This window comes from Oryctolagus cuniculus, chromosome 9 (assembly GCF_051225735.1).
Source record: "Oryctolagus cuniculus isolate XC-2025 breed Fujian yellow rabbit chromosome 9, ASM5122573v1, whole genome shotgun sequence".
In the NCBI taxonomy this organism is placed as follows: domain Eukaryota; kingdom Metazoa; phylum Chordata; class Mammalia; order Lagomorpha; family Leporidae; genus Oryctolagus; species Oryctolagus cuniculus.
In genome coordinates, this window is record NC_142875.1 from 60,046,864 (window position 1) to 60,072,318 (window position 25,455).

Genomic DNA, 25,455 nt, shown 5'->3' on the forward strand with positions numbered 1-25,455 from the left:
CCTGCTAGGGATGTGATGGTAAGAAAAAGAAACATAGTCATTGCCTTCTAGAGTGCCGACAGTCTGGTAGGGGAGGCAGGCATTAATCAAATGATCCCATGACCCATGCACGGCAGCTGCTGAGGAGGTCAGAGCAGCAGAGCAAGGACTGCAGGATCCTGAGACTGGATGGTAAGGCCTTGACCAAGACAGAGAAGATGGGGAGACTTCAAGAAGCAGAGGAAGCATCCTTTGACCCGAATTCTAGGAGAGGAAGACACAGGAAAGAAATCAGAGAGGCCTTCTGCGGGATGCTGTTCTGATCCCACAGTCCAATCGGACCCGTTGAGACTCAAAGCACCAGAACAGAGCCCCACAGGAAGGCCTCTCCGGTTTCAGACCCTTGTCAGCTGTTTATGAACATTATCACAGCCATTCCTAGAGCTTGCCTGGCAAGTCAGCAGCATTACCATCACCATCTCATAAAAAAGACACAGGCTGGAGCCGGCGCCGCGGCTCACTAGGATAATCCTCCGTCTAGCGGCGCCAGCACACCGGGTTCTAGTCCCGGTCGGGGCGCCGGATTCTGTCCCAGTTGCCCCTCTTCCAGGCCAGCTCTCTGCTGTGGCCAGGGAGTGCAGTGGAGGATGGCCCAGGTGCTTGGGCCCTGCACCCCATGGGAGACCAGGAAAAGCACCTGGCTCCTGGCTCCTGCCATCGGATCAGCGCGGTGCGCCGGCTGCAGCGGCGGCCATTGGAGGGTGAACCAACGGCAAAGGAAGACCTTTCTCTTTGTCTCTCTCTCTCACTGTCCACTCTGCCTGTCAAAAAAAAAAAAAAAAAAGACACAGGTTGGGCAACATGCCCACAGATAACCAGCAAGTGAGAGCCTGCATCAGAACATGAACCCAGGTCCGTGTGATTCTCAAGTCTGCACTCCTCCCCACCACCCCCTAGCCTGCACCACCTCAGACCAGAGACTGTGCTTCAACTTCCCAGTACGGCAGCTCATTGTTTGAAAGGCTAAGGTTTACTTCTTTGGGTCTGATCAAAATTGCTCTTGGAGCAGGTATTTAGCCTAGCAGTTAAGACACCTACATCCCACATCAGAGCACCTGACTTCAATCCCCAGCTCCGGCTCCTAGTTCCAGCTTCCTGCTAATGAAGACCCTGGGAAGCAGCAGTGATGGCTTAAGTAATTGGGTTCCTGCCACCCACATGGGAGATCTTGACTTCAATCTTAGCCCAGGGCTAGCCTTTGCAAGAATTTGGAGTATGAATCAGCTGACAGGTGTGTTTCTATCTATCTATCTATCTATCTATCTATCTATCTATCTATCTATTTATCTGGCTCTAAACAAGATTTTTTAAAAGAAAAAAGGGGACCAGTATTGTGGACCAGCAGGTAAAGCCACTGCCTGCAATGCCAGCACCCTATATGAGCCCTGGTTCATGTCCCAGCTGCTCCACTTTCAATCCAGCTCCCTGCTAGTAGCCTGGGAGAAGTAACAGAGGATGGCCCAAATGTTTGCGCCCCTGCACCTATATGGGTGACCTGGATGAAGCTCCTGGCTCCTAGCTTCAGCCTGGCCCAGCTCTGGCCATTACAGCCATCTGGGGGAATGAACGAGTGAATGAAAGATCTCTGTCTCTCCTCTCTCTCTGTGACTTTGACTTTCCAAACAAAATTTTTTAAAAAAGTTTCACTTGTTTAAATGCAGCCCTTTCCTTCTCTCTTTTGTGAAAACAGGCAATAATTTGCCCACAACTGCCTCATTCAGCACCACACACACACACACACACACAGAGCTTTCGATGCTGGAGACAGAGTGTAGGGACATCACCAGCTTTCTCATCTCCAGAAATAACCACCCTGTGGCCCCTATAAAGCAGGAGTCTGCAGCCAAAAGCAACTGCAGCATTGCTTGAGCACAAGAAATCAGATGAGGTTCCTAGTGGGGTCAGCCACCACATGTAGCAGCTGTAGGGTAGGAAACCTTTTCAGAGTCAGAGCCGAGTTTCAGTGTTTTTCCACAACTCTTTAATTTCGTTACCTTTTCACTCTTTCAGTTTGCTTGAGACGCCCATGTCCTAAGAACAGAGCATTTGGACCTCCCCAGGAACTCCACAGTGTCAGTCTCTAAGACATAGGAAATTATATGATGGGAAGAATTACTAAAAGATTCGACAGGCTCCCCCAGTCCTACTGATTCCAGGGACAGGTTCTGACTGACAGCCCCAAAAAAGGTGCTAAAACTCAGTGCACTTGCATTTGCACCTTGCAAATCTCATTAGCATGTGTCAGAACGTGGGGTTCCAATGTGTGGAGCTGGCAGAGCCCTGCTACTAGGGAATGTTGCAACTGCCAAGCCCAGAGCCTGTCAGTTACACCCACATCCTCTGCCGCTGCTCATACTTAGGCGTCACATAAAGATCAATCCCAAAGTTTTGTTTGTGGCCTTGCTTAACCAATCTTGCAACACTTCGAGAAAACAGAGTTTGGAAAATGCACGCTTCATTCCTAGCTGGAGCTTTGATCCCACATTCTTCAGTGGTCTCCTACTCTGATAAGTCGAACTTAACCAGGCATGAATGATCTATTGCTCAGCAGTAGGTTTATTTGCAACTGACAACAGCATAAACACAAAAGCTTACTTCTCTCATCTAAAAATCCATGGAGTTTGCTGCCCAACTCTGTGAACTGGGAACCAAGTTTCCTTCTAGCTTGCTTCTCAGACACCCTCACTCTAAGGCTTTCCCCTCAAGGTCCAAGATGGCTGCTCTCACTTGAATCATCACCTGTGCATTCAAGACCAGTGACTGACAAATTACAACACATAGGCCAAAGCCAATCCTCCACCTGTTTTGGTTGAATAAGGCTTCATTGGAACATAGTGACACCCATTTATTTGTGTATGATCTGGGGCTGCTTTCGATGTTGTTTGACAGCAGCATTGAACAGTTGCAACACAGACCACATGGCCCACAAAGCTGAATTATGTACTATCAGGTTGTTTACAGAAAGCTTTTGCCAGCTCCTATTTTAGACAAAGACAAGGTCAAAGCAGTCCAGGCCACTTCCCAAAAATCATATACAACATCTCCACTTAAATCTCCTTGCCAGAATTTAGTCTCATAGCCATGCCTTGCGACAGGGAATGCCGAGAAGTGGTCTTTTCTCTAGATGGCCACGTGCCCAGCTAAAATTCAGGGCCCTCCTTCTAAGGAAGAAGAGAAGGGGTTTAAGGAGTCAATTTGTCACCGAAGGACCCATTTAGTGCCTTAGACTCTGGACAGAGACAAACTGAGGGTGTAACTCAGAGACTTGAGCCCTCTGATTTTGGCTCTCAGGGGAAGAAAGCACAGAAAGAGACCCAAGTGAAGCTGATTAATCCCCCGATGATTTTGACAGAGTTTTTTCAAGAAAGGGCACCTTGCCTCCTCTGCTTAGAACCATGGCTGGTTTCTGCTTGCCTTTAACAGTGAGGCTCCCCTCAGAAGGAAGGCAACTCACACCCATATGACCACACCAGCCATGGCAGAGGAACAAGGAGCAATGAAAAAGGAAGAGAGAGAGAGGCAGAAATAGAGATGAAGGAAAGAGACCTGGAGAAAGCTTTAAGGAAGGTATAAAACTTGGACTACAAACACAAGTGTGGAAAAATGACCATTTTATAGTCTTCATTTGATACAAGTCTAATCCACCACCCTGCTGAGATGGTCAGAAATCTGTTGCCATCAGTATTGGGGTTCCCTCTTCAGAGTCAAGCAAGGTTCCTAAGGGCTTCTGCAGTGATCCCTCCCATCAGTAAGTCACACCAGGTACACAGGGACACCATACAGACCCTTCAGGTGAGACTGGGGGCCCGGAAATCCAAACTCTGTAGAAGCACCACGCCCTCCTTGAGCGAGTGCACCTGCTTCTTTCTTAAGACAGAATTCCAACCACACTCTCATCCACACTCCCAGATGCAAACCCTTTCTTCTCCTTCCCCTCTGGCTTTTCAAGCAGCTTCTACTTTCTGCCCAGTGAAAATCCCATAATCAAGAAAATACTAAAAACCTGACTATCTATTGGAATGAGGAGGTAGTAAAACAATAGTAAAACTTGATATTCTATATATGGATGGGTAGGTAGATATTAAATAGATGTCTGTACTGACCATCAGGGTGGACAACAGCCTTAGTCTGAGAGCTGGAGTTGCAGGTTTCCTGATGATATATATGTGCATGTGTATGTATGATGAGGTTCACCCTCTGTGTTAAACATCTGCCAGTTTCAATGGTTTTAGTCCCGGCTGCTCCATTTCCAATCCAGCTCCCTAATGATGGCCTGGAAAAGCAGTAGAAGAAGGCCCAACTGCTTGGGCCCCTGCAGCCATATGGGAGACCCAGAAGAAATTCCTGATCAGCTGGTCAGATCAACTCAGCTCCTGCCATTGAGGCCATTTGGGTAGTGAACCAGTGGATAAAAGATCTTTCTCTCTGCCTCTCCTTCTGTCTTTCTGTAACTCTGCCTCTCAAGTAAATAAATAAAAAAGATTTATTTATTTTTATTTAAAATATCTTTATTTATTTACTTGAGAGGCAGAGTTACAGAGAGGGTGGAAGGTTTGGTTGGGAGGCCATACTGAGCACCCCCTGGAGTCATGTCCGAAAATTGCCTAAGCCTGCTCTGATCACATAGGCATCTAAACTTAAGCCTGACCTAAAACTAGTATTTATGTTTTATTATGAGATCCTGATGCCAAGGGATACTGCTGATTGCTAAATGTGGGAAATATCCAGACATCATTGCTGAGTGGCATGGGACTGGAACTTGTGCAAAGCTCCTCAGAGAGGGATGAGTGGTATTAATATTCAGCCTATATGTACCAGGAAGGCTGTGCCAATTGTTAAAAAACCAAAATGCTGCCAAACTAGTTGGCCACAATCCACAACTGTGAACTCCAAATGCTGTCCAATCCCCTCCTGCAGTAACCTCCTCAACCGCCCACAATCCAGCAATCAAAGGGTTAGTGCCTGGTTCAGTAGGAAGTATGCAGATCCTGCTCCAAAACCAAGGCCAATGCCCATACCATACCATACTACTTGTTGAATATTGGGAAATTACCCTAAATGAGGATGCTTTTCATGGGGAGAAACGTGAGGCAAGATTAGGATTCACTTCTGGGGTCAATATGCTCAGTTGTGCAGATTCTCCTGCCCAAGGGAGACTATGGGAACTGAATTCCAGCCAGGGATGTAATGGCCAAGTCGTGTGCCCTGGCAAGGTGTCCACCTAGAGGAAAGGAGGCTGTTTCTTATAGGCACAGGGGTGCCATGTGTTCTATCAGCTGGCTTCCTTCAGAAGCTATGAGCAGAAGAAAGCCAGGATGGGGACCAAGAACTGGTTGGGAACATCACACAGCCCTCAAAAAAAAAAAAAAAAAAAAACTCATGAGTTACAGGGAAGCAGGAGAGTGAAACAAAGCAAGCCTGACTCCTACCTGAGGGGTTGAGAGGCTCAGTGCTACTGACAGAGAGAGGAGCAAAAAGAATCAGCTGGAGAAATGAAGGGACGAAGTTTGCTTCCTTCCTGCTGCCTGAAAAGTTACAGCTGAGTAGCCGAAGAAGACACCCAACCAAAACATAACATGGGGGCACATGGAGGACTGTAGATGGATAAGCTGAGTCCTGCACATGTGCAAACCTTGAGAGGCCCCCGAACTAGTCCTTGAGAGCAAAAAGGCGGTGGAAGGGAGTGGTAACTCCATATGATGAGAAGCACCGTGGTATTTGCACCTTTAGAACTGGATTTCAATCTTTCCTTGCCACTAATCAGCTGGGAGTCCATGAAAACATTAACTTTCCTGAACCTCAGTTTCTCTGAAAATTGTCATAATACCTACTTTACAGAGCTGCCAAGAGAATTAAATTAAGTGAACTGTCTAGCACAATGTGTGGCAAGAAGCAAGTGCCCAACACCCGTAACCATTGTAAGTATTATTGCTATTATGATCAGCAGAGCGCTGCATTCTAAGCCTCAGAGAACAGCTTACAGAAAGGACAGGAGCACACACAGAGCCAGCCAGCCAAATTAAAAGGATGTACGATAAGCGACAAACTTCCTAAGATGTGTCCTGGGACTACGCCCTTTGTCCTAGAGACAGAATTTAATATATGAATGTGATTGTGATGACAAAGTAACATGAGCTTATCTGTAAATTAAGCAGAATCACCTCCAAGCTGGATTCAGCAACAGCAAAGCTGAAGGCTGGGGAGAACTGGTGCCTTAAACAGCTTGATGTAGAAGACAGATTTGGTGGAGACCAGAAAGCTGAAGCTGCCTTGACCAGCCTGCAGTGGAGCAGGGGTGGGTGTGAAGCAGCCAGCTCTTAAGGAGCTGGATTCCATCTGGGAGCTCTCAGCGAGCAGGTGTTCCCAGTTATGGAACCCAGAGCAAGCGGAAGAGGCAGGTGTCATTCCAGCCTGCATCACTGGCACTGGCACTTCCTGGCGGTGCAAAGGTACAGCAACTTCTTGCCTTGGCCTGACGAGCCTTGAGACACCCATGTTGTGTGGAAACTCTGACACTGGATCTACCCTTCCCACCTCTCCTCACTCACACTTGCTAAAATTAACCGAAAGGAGATTCCAGCATGTGTGCAGGTGCAGGGGCTCCATGCCTGGGCCCCTGCTACACCTGAAGATGTTCTTTAGAGGAGCTCTGGGGTGGGGAAAGCCAGACGTCATCACACATTCATTCATTCCAACATATATTTATTGGTAACTTCACGATGTCAGGCACTGAGAACAAACCTCCTCTCTAACCAATGTCAAACTTCAGCCCCTCGCACACCCAGCCAAGCCAAGTCCTGTCCTTCTTCCATTTACCACTGTTTCCCACCCTGTGGTTCAAAGGCTTCAAACACTTGCCCATGGACTCCACACCTGCCCTCCCTTTGACCTTTCAGGAGCTTCCCCAAACCAATCTCCTTCCCTCGTCATCTCCCACCCACTACACTTGTCTCTGTTACACTGGCTCAATACCCCTTTAGTTTAAGCATGCCCACCAGCAGTGTGGCTTAATGTATATGTGAGGGTACTTCAGAAAGTTCATGGGATAGTAGAATTAAAAGACAAGTTTATTCTTGTTCAAAATATTTTGAAATTCATGCATAAATTTTCTCACAATATGCAATTATGTGACCTTTTTTGAAGACCCTTCATACGCATAGATTTTTTTTTTTTTGACAGGCAGAGTGGACAGTGAGAGAGAGAGACAGAGAGAAAGGTCTTCCTTTGCCGTTGGTTCACCCTCCAATGGCCGCCGCGGCCGGCACGCTGCGGCCAGCGCACCGCGCTGATCCGATGGCAGGAGCCAGGTGCTTCTCCTGGTCTCCCATGGGGTGCAGGGCCCAAGCACTTGGGCCATCCTCCACTGCACTCCCTGGCCACAACAGAGAGTTGCCCTGGAAGAGGGGCAACCAGGACAGAATCCGGCTCCCCGACCGGGACTAGAAACTGGTGTGCCGGCACGGCAAGGCGGAGGATTATCCTAGTGAGCCTCGGTGCCGGCCCATACGCACAGATTTCAAAAAAAATTTTGCACCAAAAAAGTTTGTCCTTTAATTGCATTTTCCACAAACTTTTTGAACCACCCTCATAAGGTTTCATACTTCATTAAATACTTTTGCATCTTTATATCGTGGACCCTTCACCTCAACTCTGAGGGCAGTAAGGCAAGAATTATCACATCAGAGGAAGGCATTTGACACAGTGGTTAATACATGTTACTTGGGACACCTGCATCCCATATCAGAGTGCCTGAGTTCGAGTTCCAGCTCCGTTTAGACTCAAGCTTCCTGCTAATGCACACCCTCGTAGGGAACAGTGATGGTTCAAGAAGTTGGATTCCTGGCATCCACGTGGGAGACCCAGATTGAATTTCCAGCCCTTGGCTTTGACCTGGCCCCAGCCCCAGCTATTGCAGTCATTTAGGGAGTGAACCAGTGGATGGGAGATCTCTCTCTCTCTCTCTCTCTCCCCCTTTCAAGTATATGTTTACAGTTTTTAAAAATTATTCACCTCATTTAACCAACTTTGACACAGAGTATTACTCCAGGACACCAGTACGGCATCCTGTGCCTCCTCTAGTTCTCTAAATCCTGCCTTAAAATATTATTTTTTGTATTACTTATACCTGCCTACCTCCAAAAATAAGTAAATATCATATTTATCTCCAACAGGAGATATTTTGGTCCCTAGCTCTTTTGGAAATGAGTGATTATGAAAAATCTTTGGGGGGTAGGGTACATAGTAGAAATTACTCTCCTGCCCTATGCTTACCCCCAGATCCAATGCTATGTTTGGCTTAAAATAGTTCTGTCCACCTCATAAGGAGCTCACTGAGCCACCTCCTCCTCCTTTTAAATGGATTCCTAGAATCTGATCTTTCCTGGGCAAACCTCTATTTATAGCCAACCACATTACACTAGAGTTGTGCAACAGTGTGGCTGTCATTTGCTGACTATAACATCCCAGAGGACAAGAGATTTTTCCCTCGTGTCTGGTACTGTAAATGACACACCAAATCATGAATTAGAGTCTCCTGTTTTAATTCTTCCAAAATATCATTCATAATCCCTTCTCCACTGGTAACTCTGCTAAAAAAATTTATTCTGCAGCCTTCCCAAAGTGCTAATATTCACATTCATGTTGCTCTCAGATGTTTAGCTGCCCTAAATACTTCCATCCATGTAGACTCCTAAAAGGCAGATGGGTTAACCCAACTGCAAAGCACTCAGCATAGCCTAGCTCCACACTCAGAAAGTTGCTTAGTAAAATGTTTTTGATCCTGGTGGTCGGTTGACGGTGGTAAAAGTAAAAGCCATTAAGACTGTGATTAATGAAGATGCTTTTTGCAAGTTTTCCCCAAGCACAAGTGAGAGGACATGTAATCCCATTACCAATACTCAATCTTTCACTCTCGGGAGATTTCCTCACTAATTAGTCTGAAGCTGTAATTTAGCCTATACTTTAAGGAATGTGTCACATGAGGACACTTCTAATTTATTTCTGACCTTCCTTGAATTTAGAGGCACGTATGCCTTTGACAAGAATTTCTCCCAACTGCCACTTTCCTGCCACACACACACACACACATACACAGAAAGAAAGAAAGAAAGAAAGAAAGAAAGAAAGAAAGAAAGAAAGAAAGAAAGAAAGAAAGAAAGAGGCCGGTGCCGCGGCTCACTAGGCTAATCCTCCGCCTTGCGGCGCCGGCACAACGGGTTCTAGTCCCGGTCGGGGCGCCAGATTCTGTCCCGGTTGCCCCTCTTCCAGGCCAGCTCTCTGCTGTGGCCCGGGAGTGCAGTGGAGGATGGCCCAAGTGCTTGGGCCCTGCACCCCATGGGAGACCAGGAGAAGCACCTGGCTCCTGCCATCGGATCAGCGCAATGCGCCGGCCGCGGCGGCCATTGGAGGGTGAACCAACAGCAAAGGAAGACCTTTCTCTCTGTCCTCTCTCACTATCCACTCTGCCTGTCAAAATAAATAAACAAATAAAATAAATAAATAAATAAAATTATTAAAAAAAAGAAAGAAAGAAAGAAAAGAAAAGAAGAGAAAAAGGATTGATACGGCTAAGACCTGAGAAGGAGAGTATCTTAGTCTATTTTCTGTTGCTAAAACAGAGTATCTGAAACTGGTTGATGCCTAAAGAAGAGTTTTATTTTAGCTCATGGTTCTGGAGGCTAGGAAGTCCAAGATCAGGCAACCACATCTGCTGGGGACCTCATGCTGCCTCAGTTCTTTGGCAGAGAGCAGAAAGTCAAGTGGTGTGGATGAAAAAGAGGGAACATACAGGGCAGTCTCGCTTTATAACAAGCTGCTCAAGCAATAGCTTATCCGGTCCCAAGAGAGAACTCATACCAGAAAGGCAATGATCTATTCACAGGCTCCAAACCCTGAGCCAAGCACCTCTCCCTGGGCCCCACCACCCAACACTGCCACATTGAGGAATTAAGGTTCCAGCACATGAACTTTGGGGGAACACACTCAAACCATAGCAGGGAGGCAAGCTCAGAGAACACGTCCTAGCACTCGGCTTCTCCAAGACTTTGCCCAGCTGTCCTGCTGTTTCTTCAAGTCTTCCTTCTAAAGACCAGACTAACACATTTTGTGCTACATTACTGAGACTTTAAAATCAACAGAGAGATGTGAGCAGAAGTGGTGTCTAGTATATCTGGGTGGAAAATCTAAGAGCCAATGCACAACTTGCCACATCTCCTTTTCCTTCTGCCATAGCAAGGATAAAGTTCCAAATAGTGGCTATTCCATCATCATGGGTCCCCAAGTGAGGACAGCATACCTTGGTGGACATGCAGAGTAAAAAGAAATAAACTTTTGTTATTTGAAGTTACTAAGACTTGGGCATTATATAACCTGACCCATCCTGACTGACAGAATTATCCTAGGTCAAGGAGATACTACCCTAGACTTTTATGTGTGCTTTTCCATTGCCCCTAAATTTCCTCCTGGTGGTCCGCCTCCACAGTTGACCTCATGGGTGGCTTCTCTGACCTCATAGATGCCATAGCTCCTTATCCCTAGAGTCCTCCCTCCAAAATGTTCTACTTACAACATTCCACTCCTGAGCAAGCCATTCCACTCCTCCTTTTCCAAAATTCCAGCAAAAGCTTCCACTGGGGTTTGATGGAAAGGTGTGTAATCCATCACACATCCTACATTGTTCCCTCCTTCCAGCTCCCAGCCCTGAAGGATGCAAGGTCCGACAGGGCCCCCTGGCCACTGAGGGAACAGGAGTCACCCAGTCGCCATGTTCTGACAGCTTGTCACATTATTTTCCCTGTGGGGGCTCTGATCCCGCCATCTAACCCTCCTTGCAGTCCCCTGGGATCAGCAGCCTGTACACAATGCTCCCAAGGCAAAGCGAAGCAAGATTGATGCCCTACGAATGGCCGTAGCCTGGGAGGGCTCGTGGTTCAAAGCATGGAGCAGCCCATTTTTCCCCATCTCAGGTTCCCACACTGGACACCAAAGCGGGAGCTTGGCAGCAGGAATTCAACCTTTGTTCATCCCCAGACAAGCCTAGCACATAGTCCTAATCTCCCCAGTCTTGTCACCTCACCTACTCAAGGTCTTTCTGAAAGCACCCAGGCCCTCTTGGACTAACATGTGAGTTACACTGTCTTTTGGACAGAGATGGGGATCAAAAGAGGATTCAAGAAGTTTGATGGTCACATGGAAAAAGAAACTCACTCATGTAAATACTGGCCAAGGAGAATCTCAAGTCCTGTTCCCACTCCCTGGAATGTGCCCATGAAAGCAAATGGCCTTTAGGGCTGCCGGCTGGGTGATTCTGCTGAAGAATCGTAAATTAGCAGGAAAGCCCATGGCTAGTTGTGCCCACAGTTCCCTGCTCCGGAAGGTAAAGGCCTCCCTAGGGCTCAGGCCCATCATGGCTAAGGTATTTCCGGTACTTCTAGGGGCGTGGAGCAGTACGTGCAAGAATGATTTCATCTACATTCCATGAAAGGCTTCATAGACCAAAGCACCTCTGAAGGACAAAGAGACAACTGTAAAATTACCTGAGAATAAATGCTTCTAAAGTGGTCTGAAGCAATCCAGGGTGAGGGGAATTCAGCGGCCGATAACTAATCCATCAGCTTTTTTTTTTTTCTTTTTTTCTCTGCATCTCAACTTTTTTGTTTTCCAAGGCTGCTGGCTGTCACCATGCAGTTTATCAGCCGTCACTCCATCACGATTCTGGGTGACATGAGATCAATGGCCTAAAACTGCTCTCAGATCTACAGAGACATTTATAACGCCAGGCTCCACCATGCCCTGGCTGGGCCTGGGTCTCCGGGTTCTGAGGGTGAGACAGCCAGACAGACTTCATTTCCATTTCAAAAGTGGATTGTGACCCACTTAGAGCAGGCGGGTTCAAGCCATCAGATGCAAAGGCGGGCCTGGGTCTCAAGCCTTCTGCACTGGCAGAACAATGACTTTGGGGGAGGCAGGAAGAGACTAGCCAATGATTAAAATTCTCTCTGCCTTAAAAGGCTCTAGCTTCCTGCTTTAATTTATTTTGAATCATGTGGGATTTATTAATAATAAAACCTTAAATTTGTAACAACATTTTCAGGCTCTGCAAGCAATGAATCCATCCAGTTTATCTAACTACAGAACTCCCGTGCATGCTTTAAACAGAGATTTGTGGTTCATTTACTCCTCACTGAGGACTCGTTTGGTTACCTACGACCTCTTTTTCCACCATGAACTCTGTAATCTGTCCTAATTCTGCCTCAGAATTAGGTCCTAGGAGCCTGTTATCCCACACCCCCTACCTGCCAAAATGCTCTAAGGAAATTCTTAATGGCTCCCACTCACACACCCTGAATCCCTGGGGTGCTAAGGAGGACACCACCAGGCCATGGGCAGCTGTAGAACACCCCACACCCACCACACCATTTGTTCTGGACAGATGTCCCAACAGAAGGCGGGTCACAGGAGGAACTGAATTCTGCAGAGGACCAGCGACAGCTGGAACATCACGACCAGCCATTCCTTCTGCACCGCTTGCTTTAGCTCCCTCCAGCTGGATGGACAAGGTAGGACTTGGGTATTAGGAAAACGGTCCTCTGACTCAACCCATCCTTCAGCAAGTGCCATCTCTACACACTCTTCTCTCCCCTGAATCTTTTGGGATTTGATCTTACCACTAACTAACTAGTCGCTGCTCTTTTAAACAGTCGCTTGAGACAGTTGCCCTTCACCTTGCTTCCGGATCATAGTTTTGGCCCCTTGCTCAACTTCTCTTTCTTTACACCTGTTTGCCCTTCCACCTTAGCCTGGGGAGCCTATTGATTTGAGGGATGACAATGCTTAACAACTTCCCATTGCCTTAAGGATAAAACCCAAATTCCTTAACCTGGCACTTCAAGCACCCATCTGCTCACCCTGACTTCCCTCATGTCCCTGTATCTACCACAGGACCTTACACTGCAGCCATCTGGCCTTTGTGCCACGTTCCTTCTGTCCATATACTTGTTCCTTCTTGTTCATCTCTGTCTTCCCCTCTCCCCTTCTACCTGAGCTAATTTCTACTCTTTCTTTAAAATTCAGCACAAACGCCACCTCCTCCCAGAAGCTTTCCCTGAGCAACCTTGTTACCAGCACTGTTGGACACACACCCCCACCCCCACCCCCCCGCCGCCCTGGGCTCACACAGGCTCACACAGCACACCTGTTCCACTGTTCTCCCACCCTGTGATGCATGCCCAGGTGCTCCAGCAGAAAGCCACCTGTCGTCAGCCACATCACAGCACTTTCCCACACCGATCTCTGTTTACTTTTCTAACTCCCCTGCCTCCTCCGGGCTGGCAGAGCCTGACTTTTTATTTTACAACACTTTCAGATTTACAGCAGAACTGTAAAGCTAGTCCAGAGCGTTCCCGTAAATGCCACACTGAGTTTCCCCGATTATTAACATCTGACATTGGACTGGCACATTTATACAATTAGTGAGTGGTGCTGACGCATTGTTATCTGAAGTTCACATTTTGGTCGTATTTCCTTGCCTTTTTCCTAATGTCCTTCTTCTACTCCAGGACATATTACATTTAGTTGTCCCATGTCCTTAGGCTCTTCTTGGTGTGACAGTTTCTCAGACTTTCCTTGGTTTTGGTGACCTTGATAGCCTTAAGGAGGACTGGATAGTTTTTGTAGAATATCCTTCTATTTGGATTTGTCTGATGTTTTTCTCGTTGGTCTTAAGGGAGACACAGAGATGCAAAGTGGCATTTTCATCACATCATATCCAGGGTACATACTATCCAACATGACCTATCACTGTTGATGTTGACCAGGATCACCTGGCCTACGTAGTGTTTGACAGGTTTCCCTCATTTTCATATTGTACTCTTTGGAAGGAAGTAACTCCATAGAGCCCACACTTACAGAATAGGGAGCTATGATCCACCTCCTGAGGGCAGAATAGTTACATAAATCGTTTGATATTCTTCCACATGGCAGATTTATCTCTTCACTCCCATTTGTTTGTTTATTCAATCAGTTATTTGCACCCATATGGATCATTTATTTTTTAATCTCTGTTCCCACAGCACCTATCACAGAGTGTAGCAGTTAGTAAATTCTCGGTAATGTTTGTTGAGAGAACAAAGGCATTATAAATCGACTATGTCCTCCCACAATTCCCATGTTGCATCCCTAACCCCTAGTGCCATAGAATGTGACTGCATCTGGAGTTACGGCCTTTCAATGGGTGCTTCAGGGCAAATGAGGGCTTTGAGAAGGGCTCTAATCCAGTATGACTGGTGACCCTTTAAGAAAAGGAAGAGACCCCAGGGGTTCATGTTCACAGGGGAAAAGACCATGGGAGGGCCCAGAAAGTAGATTCCTATCTGCAAGCCAAGGCATCTTGACCTGAACCATGAGAACCACGAGAAAGTTTTTGTTGTTGAAACCCTTCAGGTTCTGGTATTTTCTTTATGGCAACTCTAGCAGACTAATACAGAGGGGAAGCACAGGGCCAAGACTTTGCAGATCAGTTCAGAATATGTCATAGGGGCTCACTTGCAGCTCCTGGGCTCCTGAGGAGGGAAACTCCTTTGGAATACTCCTGCTCCTCCAGGAGTTGTTGTTCATTAAATATCTGAATCAATGGGTTATTTCAGTTATGATACATGGCTTTTGTGGAAATGTAGAGGGGGGAAAGTCTACTAGAAATCCCTTTTATTCGTCATATGACTCAACCAGAGAGGAAGGTACCAGAAGATTGCGAGGTGCCAGGAGGGTGTGAAGTTTATTGGACCCTCACAAGGCCATCCTCTCCTTTGGGATCCACACACTCACTACCAGATGTACTATTTCCAGAGGAGGAAAAGAAGGGATCAGAGGAACAGTTGTTACTAAAGCAAAGGGGCAAGCCAGAAAAGCTGTTTTCTTTCTTCCAGAACAAATTCCTCACCTAGAAAATAAGAGGTTTTCACTACATAACCACTGACCTGTAACTCACACATGGTCCTAAGCACCTGATACTGTCTTACACCACAGTCCTCAGGACAACCTTAAAAGACACTGTTATTATCCTTATTTCCCAGAGAAGGGAACAGACAGACCAAGGAACTTGCACAGGGTTACACAGCAAATCAGTTGTCGGATTTGAACCCAGCAGAGTGATTTCAAAGTATGCAGTTAACAACCATGATCTGCTTCTTAATCAAGGAAAGCAGGTCTCCCAGGTTCCTGACACACAGAATACACAAAAAGACTAAGCAACTCTCAAGACCTGGACATGATCCAGGGTGAGTGTCCAAAACCAATGTTGCAACAAGTTACCTATAACCCCTAAAGTGACTGTCTTGCTGCTAAGCTTGCATCAGAGCTGGGGCGAATGCTGCCCTGTGGTTCAGTATAAAGTGTAAAGACCTCTGTGCCAGGATTAAAGTCCAGTAAACACACACACACACACACACACGACCATTTTTAAAAACAGGGAGCATGTGCAGTGCGGAACAGAGGTTGGTCACATTTCCAAAGCTCCAACCTCAGTAACCCTGAGACGAGAATTTCAAGAGATTTTTGCAATCTTGTGTGGTTTTCCAACAAGAAGGAACTGGATGAAGAGCTGCCTGTCTTCTTGTGCTGCAAATGTCCTTGGGAGGTGTACCCAGTGGCGTGAGCCTGAACACCATAGGCTCTGGGCCTTTCTCTTTTCTAAGTTAAAAGGTTAAAAAATAACCGTTGTTTCCATCCATCCCTAGAATTACACTTTCCAGAGAAGTCTAGGTCCCTTTCCCGGTAGATATAATCCTAATTAAAAATAAATTACATGCTGTATAGAACTTGAAATAGAAAAGATAATCCTATTACGTATGAGAATATATCCTGATTTTCCTTTCCCGCTAAACTGTGGGAGATATCAGATCGGGCTGAGCCCCCATTGTCGCCGCTTTGAAAACTTTGCGGGAGCCCTAATCCGTCACGTGACGCAGTGTCGCTCGGTGTCTTCTGCACGCGAGCTTCACAAAGCCCGCATTAGGCTCGGTGACGGACACCCGGCCCGCCGCGGCCCGCAGCATTTGCATTCCGAGGAATAGCCGGCCATTGTGGAGCTGCGTTTGTTCTCAGGATGGCGAGACAGTTGCAGGCGAAGTTGCAAACGCCAAGAGAAAGGGCTTACTCTGGGCCCGCCCGAGCCTTTTGGTATGATAACAAGGCGATTTAGCGGCTTTTGTGCGGTAGGATCCGCGCCCCTCCCGCAACTCGGCTCCAGCCACACCTCCCCGACCTGTCTTCCTCCCCCGGGAGCAGCCGCGGACCCGGACGCGCTGTTTTAAAGCATATTTCCCTAATCTGGTGGCTGCGGGCGGCTGCTCGCGTGCCTTCACACCTCCTCGGCCGGCTCTGGGAGACCCCTGAGCGCCGGCCGCCGCGGTGCTCCCGGTTCCCAGCCTCCCGGCGCCGCCGCTGTCGTCGCCACTTCCGAGCGGCAGAGGACCTGCGGCTTGCAGCTCCACGCCGGTCCCCCAGCCTCCTGGCTTTTGCCTGCCCGCCCCCCGCCCCCGCCTTCTCCCGAGCCACGCACGCTTTCGTCTATTTCAGCTCCAGAAGGAGCGTGCTGACGCAGAAACGCCCTGAGTCAAAGAACGGGTAGCTCCGCGTTCTCCAGCCCGGGGGGGGGGGGGGGGGGGGACTTAATGAGCAGGGAGCTGGGTCAGTCCAGAACGGCGGAGTGCGGAGGCGCAGGCCGCACAGGGTCCGACAGCCAGCCACTCGCGGTCGTGCTCCGGTCAGGTGCCTGTCCTCGAAAACAGCTGAGAGCACCCTAGTCCTGCGACTCAAGCCCCACTGCCCCCGCCCAGGCCCCTACCCTTGCCCCTACTGGGGTTCTACCCCCAGGCCCCGCAGCGCCGAGCCGGCCGGGTAGCCTCGGGTTCCGTGAACGGAAGCGAGGAAGCCGCTGTCTACCAGCCGAGTTCTGAATTTGTCCTCGACTGGGCCTGCGGTGAAGACGGGTGGAGAGGGAAGGCGCAAGTCTGGCAGCGTCGAAGGTCGACGGCGAGTCCCAGGCTAGCGTGAGGGTATTATGGGTCTCGAAAAAAGGAAGAAAAGTTCTCTTGGCTGCCTTTACCGTCCCCCACACCCGCCCCACAGTTGTCTCGGGCCGGGCCGGGCCGGGCCGGGCCGGGCCGGGGAAAGGACGAGGTATGTATTTTGACACTTGGGAAGGGGAGATAGCGCAAGAGAAGGCTGGAGATGGGGCTCCTGTAGGGGGCGCTGCCCTCTTCGTGTCCCTGAGCGGCTGCAGACGCCCGGTTTCCTCGCTTTTCACCTTCCTAGGGCTGTAAAGTGGAGAAGGCAGGGACAGGAACCGAGAAAGACATGAGCCCTCCCCCTCAGTAAGCCTCCAAGCTACCCACTGTCCCTCGTCCCCAGCCTCATAGGCGTTTTTATTTATTGACGGTTAGGTCTGCATTTTCTGCACTCTGGCAACCCTGAGCATTCCCTCTAGCCTCCCAGCTCCCTGCCTGGTTCCCCAATTCTGGGGGAACTCCTTATCCTCCCCCTCGAAAGACGGCGAAATGCAAGCCCTCAAGTTTGAGGGACAGGAAAACACCGACCAGACGCTGGCGGAAAGGCCAAAGTCACGATTCGGAAGGATTTTGACTGAATGCATTCTGCTACTCAAACCCATCGCCTTCTTGAAAAATTTCTTCCAGTGTGACTGGTGTTTTTCAGTTCTCCTCCTCCTCGTGTATTTACATAGCCGGCTCAGAAAAGCCCTCAAGAAGCACCTGTGAGAATCTGCTTTGTTGCGGAGGGAAGCCCCATCCCCTGGCCTTCGGGGACCGCAGAGAGGTACCTGTGGGGGCAACACGGTGCCTGACCAGCCCCAGGGCTCGCCCAGCCCAGAGCGAGGCGGTGGCGAAGCTCCACACTTCCGTAGGCAGATGGTTAAGTTCCCCCAGGTTCGTGCCAGGTTTCAACGTCATGCTGTGATTTTGTTCTTTTGGAACGGGACGAGTGTTGCTTCCCAGAGCGGCCCTATTAGCACAGAAAGAAAATCCTCTAAATAGGCGGAACAAGGCATCAGGAGGGAAAGTTCTCTAAATGCACTTTAATACGAGCTGGGTATTGTGCGGAATTCAGCGCCCATCACCGTTTAGCCAGAGAGTTATGGCAGTGATTGGGGATGAATAGAGGAACATAATGGATACATGTGGCGTTTGCTCATTATATTCAAGTTAGCCCGACTCCGCTGTGGAAACTGTTCAACTTTCTCTCCCCTTAGCTTGTCACAGGGAAATAATACAGACATTGCGGCCTCCAATGGGATCGCCTGCCACGCCATTCTATTTCCACTGCTAACGAGGGCTTCATAAGCTTTTGATACAGTCTGATCTTTGAAACCTTTCCAAATCTCCTCAAGCTTATGCTAAATCCTATTTGGAACTTTTTTTTTTTTTTCTTTTTCCCCTTGGCTGCTAGCGCCCTGAGCTTAAGAAAGCCATTTGGACGGTGACATGCATACTAACATACCGTAGGGCTCTTCTCTGAAAGCAAGTGGCAGCTCTGATCACCGGGGCTCACACGAGCGAAACACAATTGCGTACACAAATTTGAATAAAATCAATTTTCCCTTATCCTTCGGGCTGCTTCACCGAGAGGCTGGTGATTCTGGGGCGCCGTGGGAAGCAACAAGAAGCGGCGAGCAGAGCTTCGCTCCTCAGAGCAGGTCCGTAGGGATCGGACTGCGAGTTTGCAAAACGCGCACAGCGCGGGTCGGGGTGGGGGAAGTGCCGGGAACCCAGCGCCCCTGGGGCGCAACCCCCGCACGTTTGAGCCTTAGTTCCTGCAGCCGGCACCCGGTTGCGGGCAGAGGGCGCACAGTAACAAAGCCCAGCCGCTCTTCGTTACTCCCGGAGCCCTGACATGCAGCGTGCTGACAGGAAAGGGGAGGAAAGAGCAAAAGGAGCTAAAGAAACAAAGGAAAGATTCCCTAATTTTCCGTTTTTGTTTTCCCCTCTCTAAGTCCTTTCCACATTAAAGGGATTGTCTGACGCTGGCGGAGGAGCGGCGCGAGGGTGAGGCGGCTATTGGCTGCCCGGCTCGGGCGATTTGCATATCGGTGGCTATAAAGGCGGAGGCGGCGCACGGCAGCACAGCTCCTGCGAGGTGGAGAGAGGGAGAGGCGCTGGGGAGGGCGGGTCCGTGCGTCCCTGGAGCTCGCTGGAGCCTCTGAGCTGTAGCCCGCAGATTTCTCCTGCACAAGGTTCGTAGAGAGCGCGCTCCCGGGAGCCTGGGACTCACGCCGGGACCTGCAAACCAGAGAGAGCTCTCTTCCGAAGCCTTTCGGAATAGCACTTGGGGACTGACGGCATGAGTCCTGCACCGCGCGGGGGCAGACCCCGCCTTTTCCCTTTGCAGCTCTTCAGCCTCTGCTGGGTGCTGTCAGTGGCCCAGAGCAAAACTGTCCGATACAGCACCTTCGAGGAGGACGCCCCCGGTACGGTCATCGGGACCCTCGCCGAGGACCTGCACATGAAAGTGTCTGGAGACACTAGCTTCCGCCTGATGAAGCAATTCAACAGCTCTCTGCTCCGGGTCCGCGAGGGCGACGGGCAGCTGACCGTCGGGGACGCAGGCCTCGACAGAGAGCGGCTGTGCGGCCAGGCCCCGCAATGCGTGTTGGCCTTCGACGTAGTCAGCTTCTCGCAGGAGCAGTTCCGGCTGGTGCACGTAGAGGTGGAGGTGAGGGACGTCAACGACCACGCGCCGCGCTTCCCCCGAGCCCAGATCCCCGTGGAGGTGTCCGAGGGCGCGGCCGTGGGCACGCGCATCCCCCTGGAGGTGCCGGTGGATGAGGACGTGGGAGCTAACGGGCTGCAGAGCGTGCGCCTGGCCGAACCGCACAGCCCCTTCCGCGTGGAGTTGCAGACGCGCGCGGACGGCGCCCAGTGCGCCGATCTGGTGCTGTTGCAGGAGCTGGACCGCGAAAGCCAGGCCGCCTACAACCTGGAGCTGGTGGCCCAGGACGGAGGCCGCCCGCCGCGCTCTGCCACAGCCGCCCTCACCGTGCGTGTGCTGGACGCCAACGACCATAGCCCGGCCTTCCCACAGGGCGCCGTGGCCGAGGTGGAGCTGGCGGAGGACGCGCCCGTGGGCTCTCTGCTGCTGGACCTGGACGCGGCCGACCCGGACGAGGGCCCCAACGGCGACGTGGTGTTCGCCTTCGGCGCCCGCACTCCGCCCGAGGCGCGGCGCCTGTTCCGGCTCGACCCTCGTTCAGGCCGCCTCACTCTAGCAGGGCCCGTGGACTATGAGCGCCAGGACACCTACGAGCTGGACGTGCGAGCCCAGGATCGCGGCCCTGGGCCACGTGCCTCCACCTGCAAGGTCATCGTTCGCATCCGCGATGTCAACGACAACCCGCCGGACATCGCCATTACCCCACTGGCCGCCCCGGGGGCTCCAGCAGCCTCGCCCTTCGCGGCCGCCGCCGCTGCAGCCCTCGGAGGAACGGACGCGACCTCATCAGCAGGGCCTGGGACGCCCGAGGCCGGCACCACCTCTGTGGTGCCGGAGGGGGCGGCGCGCGAGAGCCTGGTGGCTCTGGTCAGCACCTCGGACAGGGACTCAGGGGCCAACGGGCAGGTGCGCTGCGCCCTCTACGGGCACGAGCACTTCCGGCTGCAGCCGGCGTACGCGGGCAGCTACCTGGTGGTGACCGCGGCGTCGCTAGACCGCGAGCGCATCGCCGAGTACAACCTGACGCTGGTGGCCGAGGACCGCGGCTCGCCCCCGCTGCGCACCGTGAGGCCCTACACGGTGCGCGTGGGCGACGAGAACGACAATGCGCCGGTCTTCACGCGGCCAGTCTACGAGGTGTCCGTCCGCGAGAACAACCCGCCGGGTGCCTACCTGGCCACCGTCGCCGCTCGGGACCCGGACCTGGGCCGCAACGGTCAAGTCACCTACAGGCTGCTGGACGCCGAGGTGGGCCGCGCTGGAGGCGCTGTGTCCACCTATGTTTCAGTGGACCCAGCTACCGGGGCCATCTACGCGCTGCGCAGCTTCGACTATGAGACGCTGCACCAGCTCGACGTGCGCATCCAAGCGAGCGACGGTGGCTCCCCTCAGCTTTCCAGCAGCGCCCTGGTGCAAGTGCGGGTGCTGGACCAGAATGACCACGCGCCAGTCCTGGTTCACCCAGCACCAGCCAACGGCTCCCTGGAAGTGGCTGTCCCCGGGCGCACCGCAAGGGACACAGCTATAGCGCGCGTGCAGGCCCGGGATGCGGACGAGGGCGTCAATGGAGAGCTGGCATTCGACCTGCAGCAGCAGGAGCCCCGCGAAGCCTTCGCCATTGGCCGCCGCACGGGGGAGATCGTGCTTACCGGCGACCTCTCCCAAGAACCTCCAGGCAGCGTATTTCGGGCGCTGCTGGTCATATCCGACGGCGGCCGCCCCCCTCTCACCGCCACCGCAACTGTTAGTTTCGTGGTAACAGCAGGCGGCGGGCGTGGGTCAGCTGCGCCTGCCAGTGCCGGAACCCCGGAGCGCTCCCGCCCACCAGGCTCTCGCCTCGGGGCGTCGGGGCCAGCGCTGCAATGGGACACGCCGCTGATCGTGATCATCGTGTTGGCCGGGAGCTGCACGCTGCTGCTGGCCGCCATCATCGCCATCGCCACCACCTGCAACCGCCGCAAGAAGGAGGTGCGCAAAGGGGGGACCCTCCGGGAAGAGCGGCCCGGGGCGGCGGGCGGCGGAGCCTCGGCTCCCGGCTCCCCGGAGGAGGCCGCCCGGGGAGCCGGGCCCAGGCCCAACATGTTCGACGTGCTCACCTTCCCCGGCAGCGCCAAAGCGCCCTTTGGCAGCCCCGCGGCCGACGCGCCCCCGCCCGCGGTCGCCGCGGCCGAAGTGCCGGGCTCGGAGGGCGGCAGCGCCACTGGGGAAAGCGCCTGTCACTTCGAGGGGCAGCAGCGGCTCCGCGGCGCGCACGCCGAGGTGAGGCCTTCCTTCGCCTGGGCGCCCCACTCCGTGCTCCGCGTACAGGCTGGGGGAAGGGAGACTGGAGGGGTAGGGTGGGCACGCTCGGGGAGACGCTTAACCGGTCGCACTTGTTCTTTTGTTTCTTGCCCTACCCCTCCTTCCCTGCTGCAGCCCTATGGTGCCTCTCCCGGCTTCGGAAAGGAGCCGGCGCCCTCTGTGGCCGTCTGGAAAGGACACTCATTCAACACCATCTCCGGCCGCGAAGCTGAGAAGTTCAGCGGCAAAGACAGTGGCAAAGGGGACAGTGATTTCAACGACAGCGATTCCGACATCAGCGGGGACGCTCTGAAAAAGGATCTCATCAACCACATGCAGAGTGGTGAGGACTCTCCTTCCCCGCCCTCCCCTTGGACCCTGCCAACCAGGGTCCCAGGCCCCCCCCCTCCCCCCCCCCCCGCCTCCTCTTCCCCTCCATTTTTCACTCGTCCATTCTGCAGTGAATTCCAAAGTGCCAAGTGGAGGCAGTTGCGCCCCTTGAATCCAGCACGGCCCGATCTGCTTAAGCAGAAGCACAGATGAGATGCTAGTGGTCTGGGAAGAGAAGTCAGCGAGAGAAAACCGGGCCAGCTTCCTCCTAATAAGGCGACTTTACAGGAAGCAGCGTGCCTTGTAATTCCTGACTCACTTGGTTCTTCTACATACCAGCTTTCCTTTTCAGCTGCCCTGATCCAGGCTGACCTCCTGAAGGTGGAGGTTTAGGAGCGTGTGGTCTCGGGAATAATCATGATCTCTCCCTTTTGTGTTAGGCCTATGGGCGTGCACTGCGGAGTGTAAGATCCTGGGCCACTCTGACCGCTGCTGGAGCCCATCTTGTGCTGGACCGAATGCGCATCCCTCGCCTCAACCTCCAGCGCAGATGTCAACCTTCTGTAAGAGCACGTCTCTGCCCCGGGATCCTCTGCGCAGGGACAACTACTACCAGGCCCAGCTGCCCAAGACTGTAGGGCTGCAGAGCGTCTACGAGAAAGTGCTGCACAGAGACTATGACAGGACAGTCACTCTGCTCTCCCCACCCCGCCCAGGGAGGCTCCCAGACCTGCAGGAGATCGGGGTACCCCTGTACCAGTCCCCCCCTGGCAGGTACCTGTCCCCAAAGAAGGGCAGCAATGAAAATGTGTAACCCCACACTGCATGTCTTCACGCATACACAGGTCACTCCGAGAAGCCCCTAAGTTATTGACCGGTTTCAGTGTTGTATATATAAATATGCAAGATGTGCCTTAAAATGAAGTTGTTGGAAGCTATTTCCAATCACATTGGTACTGTTTGGTATTTGCAAACAAAAATGTAGTTAATGTAATTTTTATGAAATGTGTGCAGTATTTAATTTTTCTTATCATGCTACTGACTTTAATTTCACTTGCAGCTTGCCATTTTCTTAGTGTTTTTAACCTGTACATTGTGTAATGTAATGTTTGTATATAATGAAATTTTGTTATATTTTTATATAATAAAAGCTAAAGTGAAAGTTATTGCCAAAGGAACTGTCTGTAAGACAAAAAACAAAACATGTTGGAATCACTTACTGGAAAATTATCACCTGAAACAACCTAGTGTTTGAAAAGTTTTGCCTTGCCAAGTATACCTTGTATACCTTGAGTCTGTGGTAGATTTCAAGTTCAATGTTATTTAATTACATTTGGTTTTCTGTAAACCGTGTCACTTATAAGCACAGTAATAAAGGATTTGTCATGTGTTTGAAGCATCTGCTAATTGCTTTTCATGAAGTTGCCTATAGTCAGACATTCACAAATTATTTCAGTGCCAGAATTAAACTTGCAAGTGCCAATTATTTTAAGTATTATGCCTGTTTGTGGCAGCATTAAGCCTGTGGGATTTCAAGTATTGCAAAGTCTCATGCAAGTATTAAAAAATCTGCTGTTTTTTAAAAATATGCACATCTCCATATATATTGGACACTCTATAAAATTCCCATCCTCATTTATTTACTCAACACATATTTATTGAGTAGCTACCAAAAAGTAGAGGAAAGCTAAGCCTGGGTTGTTCATTTACTAATTAAACCTCTGTAGAGGATTTATTTTGTTGCTAGTAACTCTCCTTTGAACTAGGCTCCAAGGTAAAGAAGATATGGTCCCAAGGAGCTCTCAGCTTATTAAGGACTTTAGTATCAAAGACACTAAACTTTATGTGTGAAATAACAATGCTTGGAATTTGCCTTAAGATATAGAAAAAAAAAAAACCTGAGATCTATTAAATAAGATTGATAACTGTCAGTGCTGGGATGGATACAGGTGGGACTGGGGTACCAGTGAATCTATTTGTGTTTGAAATGTGCATAATGGGAAGTTTAAAGAAAGAAACTCAAGGGGTAGATGTTTGGCACAGCAGTAAGCCACTTGAGAGGTTGATATTCCATACTGAATGGCCTGGTTTCGAGTCCCACTCCACCACTTCTAATCCTCTTTCCCGCTGTTATCCACCCTCAGAGGCAGCAAGTGATGACCCAAGTACTTGGATCCCTGACACCTACATGGGAGACCTGGGTTGAGTTCCAGGCTTCTGGCTTCAGCCTGGCCCAGCCCTGGCTGTAGCAAGCATTTGGGGAGTGAAGCAGAAGATAGAGGATTCTCTCTCTCTCCCTCTTTTTCCTCTCTCTCTCTCTCTGCATGCATGTCAAATAAAATAATTTTTTTAAATATTTATTTTATGTATTTGAAAGACAGCATTACAGAGAGAGGCAGAGACAGAGAGAAAGGTCTTCCATCTGGTTCACTCCCCAGATGACCGCAATGGCCGGAGCTGCACCGATCCAAAGCCAGGAGCCAGGAGCTTCCTCCGGGTCTCTCATGTGGGTGCAGGGGCCCAAAGACTTGGGCCATTTTCTACTGCTATCCCAGGCCATAGCAGAGAGCTGGATCAGAAGTGGAGCAGCTGAGACTAGAACCAGCGCCCATATGGGATGCCGGCACTTCAGGCCAGGGCGTTAACCCACTGCGCCACAGTGCCGGCCCCAATAAAATAAATTTTTTAAAAGAAGATACTCAAGAGACCTATACCTATGTCTTATGCTCTGTGTAGTATCTAAAATCAAAATAATAAAAATGATAAAATAAATAGCATTAACATTTATTAAGCAAGCTTGTATATGAGCAGACTCTCTAAAACCCTCTACATGAGTTATCTCCTTTAATCCTCCAACTAACCTCATGAGATAGGAACTATCATCAACTCCATTTTTCAGACGAGGAAACTGAGGCATAAGGAGTTTACATAAAATACTGAAAATCACACAGCTAATAAATGTCCAGGGTGAGACTCAAATGTAGATTATTCAGTGTAAAACCATAAAATGAAGCAGTGAAAGAAGCCTGTTTTTTTCTAGAGAAAAACAAAGAGTTAGGTGGAAAAGCCCCAGTGCCTTGCCTTTAC

The 25,455-nt window shown here is 50.6% G+C and overlaps 1 protein-coding gene and 1 non-coding gene across 4 annotated transcripts in view; one reads left to right on the forward strand and one right to left on the reverse strand.

Annotated features, from left to right (window-relative positions):
* The window catches only part of LOC100354781 (uncharacterized), a 60,742-nt gene extending 54,380 nt beyond the window's left edge, over positions 1-6,362 (reverse strand). For both annotated transcript variants that reach the window (XR_016212886.1, XR_016212888.1), the window contains exon 1: positions 6,201-6,362. This is a non-coding gene — a transcript (uncharacterized LOC100354781). The remainder of the gene's footprint in view (positions 1-6,200) is intronic.
* A 12,516-nt stretch (positions 6,363-18,878) lies between these two features.
* On the forward strand, positions 18,879-23,764 carry PCDH8 (protocadherin 8). Of its 2 annotated transcripts, none has more exons than XM_002712975.6 (3): positions 18,879-21,726; positions 22,174-22,381; positions 22,809-23,764. In XM_002712975.6, exons 1-3 carry the CDS (start codon positions 19,390-19,392, stop codon positions 23,180-23,182), a joined length of 2,919 nt encoding a protein of 972 aa, XP_002713021.1. In that variant the 5' UTR covers positions 18,879-19,389; the 3' UTR covers positions 23,183-23,764. The 2 variants fall into 2 exon arrangements, with proteins under 2 accessions (XP_002713021.1, XP_002713020.1); XM_002712974.6 differs by having other exon boundaries at positions 18,883-22,017.
* Positions 23,765-25,455: the final 1,691 nt, after the last annotated feature.

What these genes read in the sequence shown, in the direction of transcription:
- PCDH8 (XM_002712974.6), top strand. Translation starts at nt 19,390, where the DNA reads ATGAGTCCTGCACCGCGCGGGGGCAGACCCCGCCTTTTCCCTTTGCAG. An exon ending in TCCGCGGCGCGCACGCCGAG is followed by an intron (nt 22,018 to 22,173) that starts GTGAGGCCTTCC and finishes TCCCTGCTGCAG; the next exon opens with CCCTATGGTGCCTCTCCCGG. An exon ending in CATCAACCACATGCAGAGTG is followed by an intron (nt 22,382 to 22,808) that starts GTGAGGACTCTC and finishes CTTTTGTGTTAG; the next exon opens with GCCTATGGGCGTGCACTGCG.